Source organism: Megachile rotundata, chromosome 8, assembly GCF_050947335.1.
Source record: "Megachile rotundata isolate GNS110a chromosome 8, iyMegRotu1, whole genome shotgun sequence".
Lineage (NCBI taxonomy): Eukaryota > Metazoa > Arthropoda > Insecta > Hymenoptera > Megachilidae > Megachile > Megachile rotundata.
In genome coordinates, this window is record NC_134990.1 from 10,979,591 (window position 1) to 10,995,550 (window position 15,960).

Genomic DNA, 15,960 nt, shown 5'->3' on the forward strand with positions numbered 1-15,960 from the left:
TGCATAATTTTGGATCCAATGCGATCGCATAGCACTTTCTGAGCCTCAGAAGTACTCAAAGTTCGCTAATTTCCGAGAAAATCGCATTTTTATATTTTTGTAGTTCCAACTTTCACCGCTAGATGGACGCCAATTTTTTAGTCCATGAAATGGGCTATTTTTCTATTTTCTTTAATAATGGTCCTAGCTGGCTATAATTAGATTCGTTCGATTCCGTAGGCGACAAGGAACAATTTGTATATCTCGGAATTTCGGAAAAGTGCCTAGTTTTCGAGAAAATCGAAATTTTAGTTTTTCGTAGTTCCGCCGCTCGCCACTAGATGGCGCCACATGTACCGTTTTCGACCGAATTCGACAAAAATTCATTTTCTGCCTTTATTAGGCATTAAAACGCATCAAACCCTAATAGAAATTTGTTTCTAAATGCCTCAGGAACTGAAATATTGCACTGAAACTTCGCTGATGGTATATTACCGTTGAAGTGTAATCAATTAATTACCGACAGAATCCGGTCGGTACTTTACACGTGTTCATCATAACAGCATTTGTGGCGGTTTTTTAAAAAGATTGTTTCCTTTTGTCTTAATGTATTTATATGCGTATCATTTTTAATAATTCCTATACTCTATGGTACGACGATAGCTTTAAATATTAATCATTTGTTCACAAGTACAAATAGAACTCTTCATAATCGACGGTTTCGATAACAGAACTCTTTTTTCCGACAACTCTGATGATCACCACAGAAAAATCAACATTACTCCAATTTAAAAACTAATTACGTCATCATTACGAGTGGTCAATTTAACTTTTCTGGGGTGAGCCTCTTTGTAAAAAATTTACTGCACATGTCTACCTTTTACGGTTTAGGACTGTGCAGAGGTTCGAGGTTAACTGATTAATTCTCTGTGCATAGCACGAGGCATACAAACGTTTTTCTGTTCAATCGACATTGTACGAAGAAATGTAACGTTTCTTCCACTAGCTGGCAGCACATACCTGAATGTAAAACTGCAATAAAATCTAACCGAGAATGTTTTGATAGCATTTACATGGTCGTGTAAAATAATTGCTAGTTGTAAGTTTGTTTTGAAAGTGACAATAAACTATCATTTATGAATAACAATGTTGTTTCGTTACGCAGTTTCGAATGCTCGTGCGTTGTTCAATGTCATAAGTGCCGAAGTATGCCTGCAGTGTAGTAACAGAAATAAAGTTCTAACATCGACGCGATTAACTCAACGTCTGTTTGCAACAAGCGTGCAGTGTCCTACAATCGGTGAAATTATCGAACAATGGAGTGACCGGTTCAAGAACGAAGGTGTTCCAGAACCCGTCGAATCGATCGAGCACATCGTCGCACATGTTATAGGCACTAGCAAGGTATCACGTGTACTAAATGTTCAACTCATTTATCACGTGTTTGTTACTTCTTTAGTTTCATTTTTTCTCCGTTCACCGGCATCGACTATTCAGGCCATTAGCCGGCCTTTGTACTTTCAAGATATGCAATTGTTTTATTGACCTGCTTACATTAGCGGACCTAGATAGAGAAGTTTTAATGCTACTAAAAAATTGAACGCTTTAGTTGACACCATTAAAGTTTCGGTAAATATTTCTTTTCAGATATTAGACCTTGTTAACGCGCGAAACGAACGACTTACGTCAGACCAACATGATACTTTGGAATCACTGTGCGAATGTCGATTATCTCGGTAAAAACAAATTGAAAAACTATAATACATTTACTATGAATTTTATGAACTTAGAATCGTTTCAGAATGCCGGTGCAATACATAATAGGAGAATGGGACTTTCGAGATATTAATTTGAAATTAATGCCGCCGGTTTTTATTCCACGACCGGAAACGGAAATGTTAGTTCATTACGTTTTGAAGGGACTGAATTCTTCTCAAAATAAAAGCCATGAGATTTTAGAAGTTGGATGCGGTTCTGGAGCAATTTCTCTTGCCATTGCGCACAGTAATAAAACAGTAATTATTACGTATTAATATATATTTTAAATATCTACTTTTGTTATTATTTCTAAAACAATAGAAAATATTCAAACAAAAATTTCTGTCGACAAAATTAAATTATGCTGAACTAAGTATCACGTGACTTAAGTATAGGTTCTATAAATAATTTAAAAAATTTTCAAGGTTATATACATTTTTTAAAATGGAACTACATATTTTTATGCATGTTCTTTGAAACATTCTACTTAAAAAAAAAACGTTGTGATACAATATTAAAAAACTTGACAATTGATGAAATATTTCAGACTTTTTTTTGTAAAGTATTTTATTTTCAAACTTTTTTATATAGAATGTTATATGTGTGCATAAAGAAATAGATAATTTTTAAGAAAATGGAGATGACCTTAAAATTCATCAGACGCCATTTTTGCAAAATATAAGTTTTGTTTTATTTTCTATTCTTTTACATGCATTAACCCAATTGCATAGAATATCTTATTTATTTAAATTAGAAAAAATAATTATTTTTTAGGTAAATTGTATAGCAATTGATTCAAGTCCAGATGCGTGTGAGTTAACTAAAGAAAATCGTGACAGATTAGGCCTTGAAAACCAAGTTGCAATTATGCATGCTACCCTTAAAGAGGATGGAACCATTGATCTTACAAATGTGATAAGTGGCCCGAAAGACCTTGATTTAAGTTCGAAAACTTTTGACTTTATCGTCAGTAATCCTCCTTACGTGCCGACTAAGCAGATACCTACTTTAGCACCAGAGATTAAAATGTAATTTACTTTTTATATCAATTGTATTGTGTGTATGATTTTTAGTGTGATACGTTTTTTGTACACAGTTGTTTATAACTTTTAGTTATGAAGATTTAACGGCACTCGATGGAGGTGACGATGGTTTGAAAATCGTTAAACCCCTTTTGAAATATGCTGCTACAGCTTTGAAGCCTGGTGGACGTTTACTGTTAGAAGTGGACACAACTCATCCCGAATACATACAGTTCTTCACAAAAAAATATCCAGTTCTTAAACTCCAGTACGAACATACGTACAAAGATTTTTGTAACAACGACCGATTCGTTGAGATATCAAAAATTTCGTAAAAATAATTTCTGTAGGAATGAAGTAAACTTCATTTACATTTGTACAATTATGTAATAATATTTGTACAATTATACACGAAATGAATTGTTTAGAACATACTGTGACATATTTAAAATAATTTATTTGATTTTTCCATTTGTTAATACTTTGATTAAAAATGTTCTTATGTTGGACGGATCAATTACGAAATTACATTACATTTATTACAGATCGATTCTTACCGTGTAAATAAATAATACTTAACGAAAATGATGTACTGAGCATTTTGGTAATTCGCCCAGTTGTATGATATGTACAATGAATATCGAAAGTTATAATAAATACATTAATGAATAAAGTGACGATGTTAGATATTAATAAACAATTTTACCATTTGTATAAAAATGGTATCGAGTGAAAAATTATGTTCTCTTTTTGGTACGAAATAAGCAATGTGATTTTGCAATTATAAATTTGTAACATAATATTGCAGTGTTCGATCACGATCTTATCAACATTTCAAAGTAAATATTTCCTATTAAATATACCTAGTTTATCCGCTTATGGCATTTGGAAAATTGCTACAAGAATGAATGAGTTCATGTAAATACGTTCGATGTGAACACGCTATGATAAATACATCATGTAGAATATAAACATTATCGATTAAAAGTGTATAAAAAGTTCCTAAAATATTTACACATTAATACGAATACAGTTTCAAATACTGATTTAAGTATATCTAGTATTGAACGTGTGTATCTACTTCTCAAGGACTAAAAAACCTTGTTATTGCTCGTTATCTTTGTCACTTATCGCGGGGAAAACTTCTCCAGTTCTTTTTTGATTGAAGCTATCAATGGTACAGCAGGATCTTCTGGTGGAAGTTGACAGTCTGTAAGTATACGTCTTGTGTCTATATCTGGCAAATTAGGTCTGTGAAATGGACCAGCACTTAATGGTCTGGTACCCCATCCACTACGAGATTGAGGTGGTGCACTTTCACTTTCTGCAACACTTCCTTTGATGGGCTTCCCTGGTAATGATGTACGAGGTCTTGGCTTTATTTCGGTTACCGATGCTGCCGTGGAACTGGAAACAAAATATCTACATGTTTAGTTGTGACTATAATAATACAATGCAATGTAACCTGACTAAATATAATAATATCAATTTTACTTTAACTTTAATGCATAGCTGATAATCAACTTTATCAGCTATATTTTTATGAATAATGCAGGCAACACTGAATGCTTTTGCTGATACAAATTAAAATTATAGATACCTGTGAGTAGGTCTTCCTTTGGTCTCTGAAAAGATAGTGAGAACATCTGGAGCATGTACTGCGGACGTTGGTCGTGTTACACTTGACTGTGGTTCATTTTTAGGATCTCTACTCCCAAAGAGACTGAAGGAATCTTCTAGCAATTCATGAAGTCTTCTTCTTGCTCTTCCTACAGGGCCAGATGGTGCCATATAGGCTGGGTCAATATCTGTTCCAGATGTACCATTACCTTATTGTAAAATAATATTACATGAACTTGCAATTGAAACACTTATTCCTCATCAATAATACTGCTACTATGCGACGTACTATAAACTCAAAAACTGTGTTTCTAATGTACTAATTTATACAATATATATATGTGTTAAATAAAATTATGATATTATAAACATAGGTATAATGAAAACTAAGAAGTTACATAATGTATTTAAAAAAAAATGATACCTTCTGTAGATAAATTCTGTCTCCGAAGGTTCCAAACAATAGGACCTACAACTCCAGGATCTTTGATCGCACTTGACGTTCGTGCAAAAAACTTATCAATTGGTTCATCACCTCTGAAAACATCTCTATAGTCACTATCTCGTCTCGTCAGTTCTGGAGAATCTATATCTAAATGTTTAACCTGAATGGGAAAAATATTTATTTAAAATATAAACAAGAAATAATAAACTCTTAGTGTGATAAATACAAAAAAATTTAGTTTTTTACCTTTCATTAAACTATATTTAAATCACATTTCTTTTTGAAAGAGTTATTTTCAATATAGAAACAGTACGTACCATAACTGGTTCAAGAACTCTAGAAAGAGGCTCCACACTTTTCATACTAGGAAACTGTTTACAAGAGGGCATAGAAAGGTAAGAATGTGGTGAAGCAGTGGCTTCCTCTTCTTGTCTAGTATAATTATTTTCCAAAGAATCAAAAGTTTCTAAATGATCAGCTACCACATCTGTTGAATCTGATGTCCTAGGTGTATCAATGGCATTTGACCGAGATATTCTTCCATGAGTTAGTCTAGGTATAACAAGTAACAATTAAAGCATCACATAGTGCATACACACTTTGTATCAAACAATGGGTACCAGAAATAATACTGATAGTTATTCAAGATTGAACAAATTTATCAACAATATAATCTAAAGAAAATTGCACATTCTAATGATGAAGATTTTTAATTTTAGTTTAAAATTTATACCTCGATCTCTTTGGAGGATGTTCCCATGGGCTTGGCTCACGTGCCTTTCTTTTTTGTTCTTCGTCGTTGTCGCTTGAAACCTCATGAATACTTGCGTCTAGACTGTCGGGACTTTCAAGGGACACTGGAGTTCTCGATAAACTTCCAGGAGTCTGTCTGTGACTGGTACCGTCAGTCTGTAACGAAGGCGTATAAAAGATCGATAAAGCTATATACTTCATAATAAATCAGTTTAGAAAGAAGAATGAATGGTATCATGAATATATAAGTTCATCATTATGAACCCCGTTGTGTTGTTGTCTGATAACTTATTCTACTTCAGTTCATTTTACACTTTAATAAACTTTTTTATTTCTACATATTCTACTGAACGAGAACAAATGGTTTAGAAAAAACTATATGCAACAAATAAATTACTTTTTTGTGGTAGATCAATTCTATTGTAACTACATTTGAAAGTATTCTACAATTACATTAATTAAATAAACATACCTTAGCTTCCACTTCAGATGAAAAAGCATTGTCAAGATCAGCAGTAGCTTGTATATAATCCCTTTTCTTCTTCAAAATATGATGATTTGGTGGAGCAGCTACTGCACTGTGTGCTCTTTTCCTTTTTGCTGCAAGAATTAATCCAGCAACAACCAGAGCTAAGAGAATAAAACCCGCACTGGCTGCACCAATTAGTAGCCATGCATCTCTTCTTCTTGAAAGAGCCAGTGGTTGAGTTTCTTTTAAATAAGCTACACATATCAGAAAAGCATAGATGACAACACTATGTGTGACACATATGAAAGTAATTATAAATACTTACGTTCACTTTGAATAATAACTGGTGCACCAAGTTCCAATGCAACTTCTTGAGGTGACAAGAGAGCCATATCCCTGGCTGCTGTTTCAGCAGGTACAGGTTTGCCACCTAAGTGAACAGAATAAATCAACTTCGTAGCACCACTTTCAGTCATACTTGTATTCTGCATTCTAACTTGAACAGTTTGATCTGCAGAATGATCCAATGAACGTAACTCTGAACGTTTGTTTGTACTTATATCTTCTGTACTAATATTGTTAAATATTTGTTTGGAATCATTACTCGAAAAAACCTGAGAGTTAAGCTTTGCAGAAGATATATTAGTATACTCCATAGTGCTTTCATTGTAATCCATTGGTGTAGTAACAGGTATATTTTCATTTGATGATACTTTTTCTTGAATAAGACTTGACTTTTTTAACTGCTCATCCATCTCAGAACTTTTTTTGTGGTTTTCAATATTATTGCTATCAGAAGTTGGTAAGAGAGTATTTTTGAACTTGGATACTTCAATCATTTTTATAGGTTTTGGTAATGTAGAAATTTGATGTTCTGATTCTGTTTGAGCTATTAATTTAGCTGATGATATTGTAGATTCTTCAAATTTTTCTTCATGATTATAAGCAATATCTGGCTAAAAGAATATTGATACAATATTGAGAAAGTAATTTTGATAATAACTTTGATGTAAAACCTTCTAATAAATGTACCTTTTTATTAACAAGTCTTTGGTCTCTTGCTACTCTTCGCAACCTTGGGTCTGTTTGTAAAAGACCTAGGTGACGTTGTTGTTGTCTTGAAAATGCAGTACGATACAAACGTGCTAATCTCAATTCAATTTTTGGTGGTACAGCTTCACCAGCACGGAGGACTGTTAGTAGCCAGTACCTAATACAATATAGATAATTACAATTAAAATATAAAAAAGAATTCTACTGTAAGAAGAACACTTTGCAACAACTAATAAATTAGTTTTGTTCATTTATATAATATAAGTATTTTTATAAGTGTTTTAAAATTAATTCAGTTAAGAAACAAATATGACACAATAATATAATCAATAACAAGAACCTTGGTCCAGGATCTTCTCCAATAAGAACTCCAATATTCTGATCTTCATCTTCATCTAATTTAGGAGTTGGTTCAATACAAGTAGTACATTTTGGATCATAAGAGTCAGTTCTATGTGGAGATATTGGTTCATGTTTATCTTTGTCATCAACAGGTGAATAAAGTGTTACTGTATGATGAATTGTTCTAGTTTCATAAAAAGTCAGCCCTTGATTGGGATCCACCCATGGTGGAGCATCTTTAGCATCGGTCCAAAAAAAGTCCTGAAGATGAACTCTTCGTCCAGGTAGATGTTCAATTAAAATAATTTCGTCCTCTAAAGATAAAAACATAAATTCAGAAATTTTTATAGATATATATATGAAATAAATGAAATGTTTAGTTACTTTAAAAATAATTAAATTAAAACCTATTGCATAAAATAATATTTATTCCTATTTTGCAACATTATGATATAAACCATCAATGTTTTTTGTAAAAATAAAAATATATGTGAGAAATCAAGGTGTTGAATAAATTAAACTAAGTTTGCATTTTTTTGTTAATTCTAAAGGTATATTAACAACATTTAAGTTGACAGTATCAATTATAAAAATAGACAAAATCATTTTTTATTTTGTACACATTAAACTTTTTTTATTAAAGTATAACAAAATGTTTTATACTAACACAAAATATATTTTACAGTTTTATTTTACTCGCAATGGCTATATAACAAAAAATTTATTTATAAAGTAATAAATCAATAAAAATATTTTTAGTCAAACTAATAAAAATTGGTAGAACTGATGTAAACATTGGTACACCTGTAAGCGAGGAAATACATTTTCTCTATAATTTATTTTTCTTTATTTCACTCAAGCTAAGAATGTATTATGAAATAAATCAAGTTTTGTTAGCGCATAGAACTTGATTTTATTTCATGGAATGTCAATGCTGTAATGTTTGAAAAATTATCGTTGAAATTTGTACACAAGAAGAATATAAATATGAACGTATTGTTGCGTGAAAACTTCACTTTCCCAGGAATTTATTGGACGTCGATAAGGACAATGACCTACAGCCATGCGAATCGTAGCGACGACATGCGACATCAACATAACAAAGATGAGCTGATTGTAAACTCTCTTCCACGCTAAACTTAACTTATATTGTTATAGGGTGTTTCAAACACAAAATACTTAAAAAAGCAAGATAAATCTTAACATCAATATTTTTTGTGATACGTGTGCTTTATAATTTATAAACTCTTCTCTATTTATTATTGAATGTACTTATCACTGCAATGTTTAATGTCATAAATTTTTCAATTTCTAAATTTGAACATGTTTAAATTTCTGAATTAAAAAATGTAAGAATTAACAAAATTAATAAAATTCTTAAATTTGTTTTAATTTGATAATTTTAAGATTTGTTATCAATAAAATTTGGTAACTTTTAAATCTGAAAATTGCTATATTTCTAAATTTGAAAATTTGTAAAGAAAATAAGTAAAAAATTGTGCTAAAACATTTACTTATTCTAATATAACTTCTTATTTTTGAAATATCCTGTACAAGTATGAATAGGGTTAAAATACTGTCTCCTGTGTTTCATTAAAACTATGCATTATTCTTGCGTGCATTTGCATGTGGCAGAATGAAAGGAATAGTTCCGGAATTATTGAACTTCATATTTCGCTGGGGAACAGGAAACGAGGAAGTTATTGCCATAGCATAATTCAAGTTCGTATTTGCCCAGTCGTCGCGTGCTGTCGCTCAGTTTATTGTCCTCTAAGATTAACAGTGTCTTCCTCAGTGTCATTAACAAGGACATTATCCAAGTATGAACATTCGTCTTGTACCTTTTGGAATATGATAGTCATGCAATCGGTAACTCAATTATTGCCTTGTTTCCTAATTGTCAGTTTCAAGGATGAAATAGTGCAATATGTCTGAAAATGATTAATCCACATTAATAATTAAATTCTTCAAATTAGATTTGTTGGTTAGGTCATCTTTTTAAATTAAATTTGATATTAGAACGAATTATTGTAATTGCAAAATTTGCAAATTATTTTGTAAAACTTTGGACGACAAAAATAGAAAAGAAAATTTGGAAGAATTGTTAATTCAGTTATCTAATATTTATTCAGTTTTATTTCTTAAATAAGCAAACTTTTACGCAGTTTTCCGTACTTATATACTTCTGTATTGTTTTGTTTTGTAAGGACGACCTGATTTTATGGTCCGTTTGCAGTTCCGGTCCGGAAGTAACGTCAAGTTCCGTGTATACGATGTCATCTGCAATTTTTTTATCAGGCTGTACGCAAATACAGTGCTTTTTTTATTTGCGATCAAATCTGATAATTTCAACATTTCTAGATGTTTATATTTTTAAATTGTCGAAATAAAAATTTCTAAGTAATCAAAGTTCAAGTATTTAAATTTGAAAATTAAAAAATTTTTAACCGTGAAAATTTGAAAATTAAACAATGTAATATTTCTATATTATTAATTTTCAATTTTTAATTTCCTAAGTTTCAAATTTTCAATTTTTCAATTTTTGCTTTCAAATGTACAAATTTTCAGTTTTCAAGTTTTGAATTTTCCGGTTTTCAACTTTCAATTTTTCAATTTTCGAGTTTTCAATTTTCGAATTTTTAATTTTCAAGTTTTCAATTTTCAAACTTTCAATTTTTCATTTCTTCAATTCTCAAGTTTTTAATTTTCAAATTTTCAGTTTTTAAACTTTCGATTTTCAATTTTCAATTTTTCAATTTTTCAATTCTTAAATTTTCAGTTTCCGAATTTCCAATATAATAATTCTCTAATTACAAAATTTCTAATCCTGAAAGTTTGAAAATCAAAGAATTTCATATTTCTATACCTTTTAAGTTTTATAGTTCCAAATAAAAAATTTTTAAGTTTCCAAACATTTAAAGTTACTAAATAAATTTCCAAATTTCGACAAACTCTGAATAAGATTAATTGTCCTATTACGAAAATGTGTCACTTAATATATAATTTATTATTTAAGTAATAAATATGTACATATTTATTAAAGTTCTCATAAACCTCATCTTTTATCTTCACACACTATTCGATATTAATTTTCATAAAAATCGAATAGCTTCAGAAGATGATCGATTGTTCGAACTTTTCATACATTCGACTGATGTAAAGACTTGCGATGTACACCTTGGATATTTTTAGTCTGTGGTGGTGGTGTTAAATCGATAGAGAGGCAAGTTCCTATGGTGAAAATAATGTAAATTGATTCTGATTAAACCCCGCGGCTTTACCTTCGATTCCGTTACAGTCTTTTCAACCCCCTTCAAATCAACGCTGTTACGAATTACTGCTGATTGTGTAGCCGAACTCTCACCTGTTATCGAGCTTCAATTATTTGCTCAGAACACGGAAGTTTGTTGCTAACAGCTCGATCGCACGGCATTGTCAATCTATCGTCACGAAAGCAATACTATCTTTATTATATCAAATGAAAGTCAACTTTTTGCTCCTTCGAGTGACACTTCATTATATTTTCATACACGGCGTATATCCTTGATGTAAAAAATATAGACTACCTTGTTTACAAATATTTTTCAATTATAAAATAAATTTTCTTTCTGTCTACTCAGTTTAAAAAAGAAAGAAATTAAAATTTTTGTATTTGTACATTTTGCAACTTACAACTAACAAAAGTTTTTAATTTTCAAATTTCTAAATATTTAGATCTGAAAAAGTTCCTACATCTTTGCTTTTTAAATTTTGAAAAGTTCAAGATAACCCTAAAATATTCTCCCCTCCATTTTCCTAACAAAATTTAAATATCACATTATTTCTTTAATTCTCCAGCTTTTAGCTGTGTACTCTTTGTGTAATAATATCCGCAAAATGTTTACGTGATTTATAACCGGATGCAACTTCATACACGTATGGCTTCAAGTTCAATATCATTCTAATCCAACAGATAGTTTCGGTTGCATGGAACGTTCAAAGTCGGCGTGATTAAAACCACTATCAAATCCCGACATGTCAGCGAATAATATAGCAAGTACTTACATAGAACGCGAAGTGTACCTGTATATATTATACATAGGCAGAAACGTGTCGGCGATAATAATATCGATTAACCGACGCACACCAGCAGCTGACCGCTGAATTACTTAAGCTGTCTTCTAGATTTCTGCCACCTAGTTTCTTCAGCGACACGGTTTCGAGTAGCTCGACACGAAACCCGTTGCTTTAATACACACGGTCACGGAACTTTGATTTCTATGACGTATGAGCTGTTTTAACCTCGCCACAATGCACGTTGTGATACACGCCCCGATGCATCTCTTTCGAAAGGTGCGCGCGAATGGAACGACAAATAAATCAAAATCGATATCTCTAACTAGATCAAATATTTGTCAATCATATTCCTCGTTTAATTATTCAAGGAGTCAATATTGATCATTTCAAAATTCATAAGCTCGCGTTACGATCAGCTCTGGTAACACCGAAGTAATTAAAAAATATTTTCGCGAACTGACAGTTCGATTATCGAACGATCTGAAGTTCGTTGTGCTCGGATTATCGAGTAACGGTGCGTTCACACTGACAGATACGTTCTGTCTCCACTTTAACAAAATTCCACTCGTTTACATTTGATTTATGTAGACACTTGAATTTCTTCTTTACATTAGAATGTAAACTGATATTTATGAAAGACTATGAGTAATTTATTCATTCGAGTTTTGTTAAAATAAGAGCATTCTGTTGAGTGTAAATGTAACGTCATACAAGAAACATAAAGAAACGAATGAGATAGGTATACACGAATTTAAACGTATTTCAATTATTTTCAATTATAATTAGGCGATATTAGAAGCATTTCAATTATCTCAATTATATACCAGTCAATTATTATAATTATTTTCAACAAGTCTCATCTTAACAAATTAGTTTAATGAAGTATGAATAAATAAAGGGAAACTGACCAGCTCCCGGTGGAAGGGAAGCTTGCACTCTCAGGATGTTTGAATTTTGTAGTAGAAATATTACGATTTGTACGATTGCGCCGAAAGAAACCGATAACACAGTACGTAAAACACCGCACACCAGCATCGCGCCGGATGCGCTCCGCTCTACTAAGAAAACACTGTTCACGTTTCTACTATACTACACGAGAGATGCTAGGGGAGCTTCAGACTTCTCCCACTCCGTATCCCTTCCCCTCAGATACATTGTAACAGACAGAGATAGACAATATTCCATACTTTGTTGATTACAATCAATTTGAGGAGAAAAAGCACAAAGTGGGAAAACCCCACAGCTCCCTTCGACACTTCTGCGCTATATGCACAGTTGTACAACATCGCTGCATTGCGCAGGCGCGGTTTTCGCGCATGCGCACGGTGCACTTTGCTCTTTATTTCAATTGCCTAATTTTTGAAATGAAAGGTCTTTTTCTTGACGATTCTAAATTGTTTTCCAGGTAATTCTAGAGATTTGAAATATGTTACATATGTGAGGTAAATATATCTGTGGTTCAATTATGTTAGAAACATTTCCCATTATAATTATTAGTTTCTACTAATTACAGTTTGTACGCGATTTTGAGGATAGACGATTTGACAGTTACTTTTAAACGAATTGAGCTCATTAGTACTGGTTGATAAATATTCCTACAGTAAAGTTTTATTGAAAATAAATAAAATGAGATGAATATGATAAAATTACATATGTAGACACATATATGTAGGCATATATAATAAAGAATATACTGAATAAAATAGTAAAAGAACTAGGAAATACAAAATTATAATTTTTATGAAAGTCGCACGAATTCCAAAATTGCCCAGTTTTCAAATAAATTCTTAAATTTTAGAATTAAGAAATTTTCAAGCGTCTAAATCTCTAGATTTGAAAGCTAGCCAATCTCCAAATGATCAAATCCCTCAAATTCTTCAAATTCTGAAATTTTCTAACCTTTAAATTCTGAAATTCCCTAATTCCTAAATCCCCAAGTCAAATAACTCAAACTTCAAATTTTCAGGCGAGTCAAATTCTCCAAAAATTTGTCAAGTTCCCAAATGTAAAAAATTGTTAAATTCAAGAGGTTGAAACAGACCCAGACACCGTCAAGATTAAACGTCGTCAGAGTGTCAGTTAATGACATAAAACGGTTCAGGGGTCAAAAGAAGTATATTAATCATTAAAAATCTGAGAAACAAATTCACGATACAAAATAATATGGCAAGAATATACTGTATTTTTTTCATTTAATCGTTATCATACGAATCACTACCATTTAATCATTATCATTACTTACAAGTCATACTGTGGTTGTTTTTTCTCGGAGGATGTACGTGTTTATGTATGTGTATATTTCATTACGAACTTATTATTACTGTTATTACTATTCTTAATCGATATCAGTACGATGATTCATATTTCGTGTTCTATTACATTCATTGTCGTCATTTATCATTGCCATCATTGTCAACATTGTCGTCGCCATCATTAACATGATTATTAGCATCGTTATCGTTGTTTTTTTGCTTCTTTTGCTGTTGCTATTGTTATCGTATTCTCTATCATCATCGCTATCAACACACCATCATCGTTACACTTGCTTCGACGCAGTAAGGCACAACGTCACACTGGTATATAATACATTAATAATAACGCGTTAATTAAATACATACATACGCATAACAGGCTCGATACACTTGGTGTCGATGTGACCCTATCACGCGTTTCTAACATTTCATGCTATCAGAAGTAACAAAACGTTGTACACGTACTTTTAACCATGAAAATGTATCCTCGCGGCCAAATACAATACAAATTTACCGCGTAATTTCACTGTCTATATATATATATTTATATAGGTACATACATACATTATGTGGACACAAGCATACTAACGTCCATACGTGCGCACATACGTTTAACATAAAACGTATGTACCTGCACGTATACAGTTAACATACACAGGTATTATGTATATCAAATCGCATCTGCATGTTTATATTTTGTAACGCTTAAACATGATTGTCCGATGCGTATGTACAGAGTTATTTACATTCTTGATGTTTCAAAGATTTTACTAGTCCCCCAGAAAATACCAGATCCTTATCAGGTTCCTCAATTAGTACATAAAATGATTTTTTCGTGTTTTATAGCACTGATGTGGCATTATCCTAATTTCATTTTCTGTTTTTGTAAATATAAAAATATTGTACATAATTTCCAGACAGTGATATACATTGCCAAGTTGTTTTTTAAATAAAAGAAATAAGATATAATAGATGATCTCATTGCAATAAAAAAGCCAATTCTATTAGTCGGTATAATAACTAATTGTGAACACGTTAAGAAATGGCAATAATGGAATCAAGGTAAAATTTCGCCAACCAGGGCTAAATGTCCTCTTTCCCTTTATCTTTTGTTACATTTTCAGATTGCAGTCCAGCTGCTCGGTGGGGTTGTGTGAGCTCCAAAACGCAAGGTGCGTAAAGCGATACACAGAATAAACCAGAACAACAGAGGAACCCGATGGAATCGATTAATTAAATAATTCTCGCATAAATCTCATTTAAATAATTTACGTTCTCGTATGTACAGAGCGCTTGGGTCGCGCATTTTTCGCTATCGCCTCGAATCTCCCTAGAATTTTCACGGCATCGCGTCGTCACGTCGATAACCAATAACAATAACAATATCGGCAACACTTGGTTAAATTCGTTGTACTAGTTACACTAACATTACATATTCGCCGTTATATGAAACGTTAAAATGTATTTCGGTAAACAGTCCATTTTCATTCGTATTTTCCATCTTCTTCGATCATTGTGCATGGCACCTTGAATTCGATAAGAGCGAGGAAACAATATTCCTTTCTTCCCGTTACTTCGCTTGTTCATTTAAATTATTTATGGTAAGTCGTAGTACGTTAATTACCGATCTGTCCGTAAGAAAAAAGAAAAGAAAGGACGCCTAGTGTACGAACGTTACACTTCGACACCGAGAACTCTGTCGACCACATATTCGTATCTTCGTGGCTCTTCGCCGTCGGCATCTTCGGATGTCTTCTCGCTTTGACCATTCTCCTGACAGTGCGTATTCGATTCGTTAGGCCGACCCTTCGCGTTCACAGATTTATTTGTACTGTTCGTCGGAACGTCTTCGGCTATATTTGTAGTCGTACTCGCGTTATTGCTCGCAGCACCTTCAGTCCTCACCGCAGACGCGTTTCCGCTAGGAACACTGTTTGACCGTGTAGCCGAATTCAATGCACATTGAGCACCAAGTTTAGTAACCATGGATTCAGTGGTAACTGGTTCCGAGGCATGTCTTTTGTGTTGAGCGGATGATGGGGATGATAATGCATTCTCGCACAGTGAATCTTCGGGTGGAAGCACAGGAACATTCAGATTAACACGCGTGAAGAAAGCCATCTTTTCTCTGAAACACAAAATTAATATTGATTTAGACATGTGCAAAAATATAAGCTACTAGTCCAACAATTTATATGCAATTATGTTGTT

The 15,960-nt window shown here is 32.3% G+C and overlaps 3 protein-coding genes and 1 long non-coding RNA gene across 18 annotated transcripts in view; 2 read left to right on the plus strand and 2 right to left on the minus strand.

The window, feature by feature from the left end:
* Nucleotides 1–986: 986 nt before the first annotated feature.
* Nucleotides 987–3,433, plus strand: HemK1 (HemK methyltransferase 1). Its single transcript, XM_003707097.3, has 5 exons — nt 987–1,383; nt 1,627–1,715; nt 1,781–1,994; nt 2,512–2,765; nt 2,851–3,433. Exons 1-5 carry the CDS (start codon nt 1,126–1,128, stop codon nt 3,092–3,094), a joined length of 1,059 nt encoding a protein of 352 aa, XP_003707145.2. The 5' UTR covers nt 987–1,125; the 3' UTR covers nt 3,095–3,433.
* On the minus strand, nt 3,197–13,469 carry LOC100883637 (uncharacterized). 8 transcript variants are annotated; one of them, XM_076534586.1, is made up of 12 exons: nt 11,486–12,380; nt 10,806–10,881; nt 9,655–9,721; nt 7,440–7,755; nt 7,079–7,256; nt 6,372–7,002; nt 6,050–6,300; nt 5,558–5,733; nt 5,142–5,376; nt 4,804–4,984; nt 4,360–4,588; nt 3,197–4,166 (listed from the first exon to the last, which is right to left on the minus strand). In XM_076534586.1, the coding sequence occupies exons 3-12, from the start codon at nt 9,719–9,721 to the stop codon at nt 3,887–3,889; spliced, it is 2,544 nt and encodes an 847-aa protein (XP_076390701.1). In that variant the 5' UTR covers nt 10,806–10,881; nt 11,486–12,380; the 3' UTR covers nt 3,197–3,886. The 8 variants fall into 8 exon arrangements, with proteins under 8 accessions (XP_076390701.1, XP_076390700.1, XP_076390699.1 ...); XM_076534585.1 differs by lacking the exons at nt 10,806–10,881; nt 11,486–12,380 and adding an exon at nt 12,406–13,469; XM_076534584.1 differs by lacking the exons at nt 10,806–10,881; nt 11,486–12,380 and adding an exon at nt 12,406–13,469 and having other exon boundaries at nt 4,360–4,528; nt 9,655–9,780.
* Nucleotides 12,828–13,899, plus strand: LOC143265023 (uncharacterized). Its single transcript, XR_013039067.1, has 2 exons — nt 12,828–12,939; nt 13,464–13,899. It is a non-coding gene; the product is annotated as an uncharacterized LOC143265023 (long non-coding RNA).
* kibra (WW and C2 domain containing protein kibra) overlaps nt 13,657–15,960 on the minus strand; it is a 68,609-nt gene continuing 66,305 nt past the window's right edge. For all 8 annotated transcript variants that reach the window (XM_012294167.2, XM_012294166.2, XM_012294170.2 and 5 more), the window contains one exon: nt 13,657–15,877. In XM_012294167.2, the coding sequence (XP_012149557.2) occupies nt 15,424–15,877 (454 nt within the window). In that variant the 3' untranslated portion in view covers nt 13,657–15,423. The remainder of the gene's footprint in view (nt 15,878–15,960) is intronic.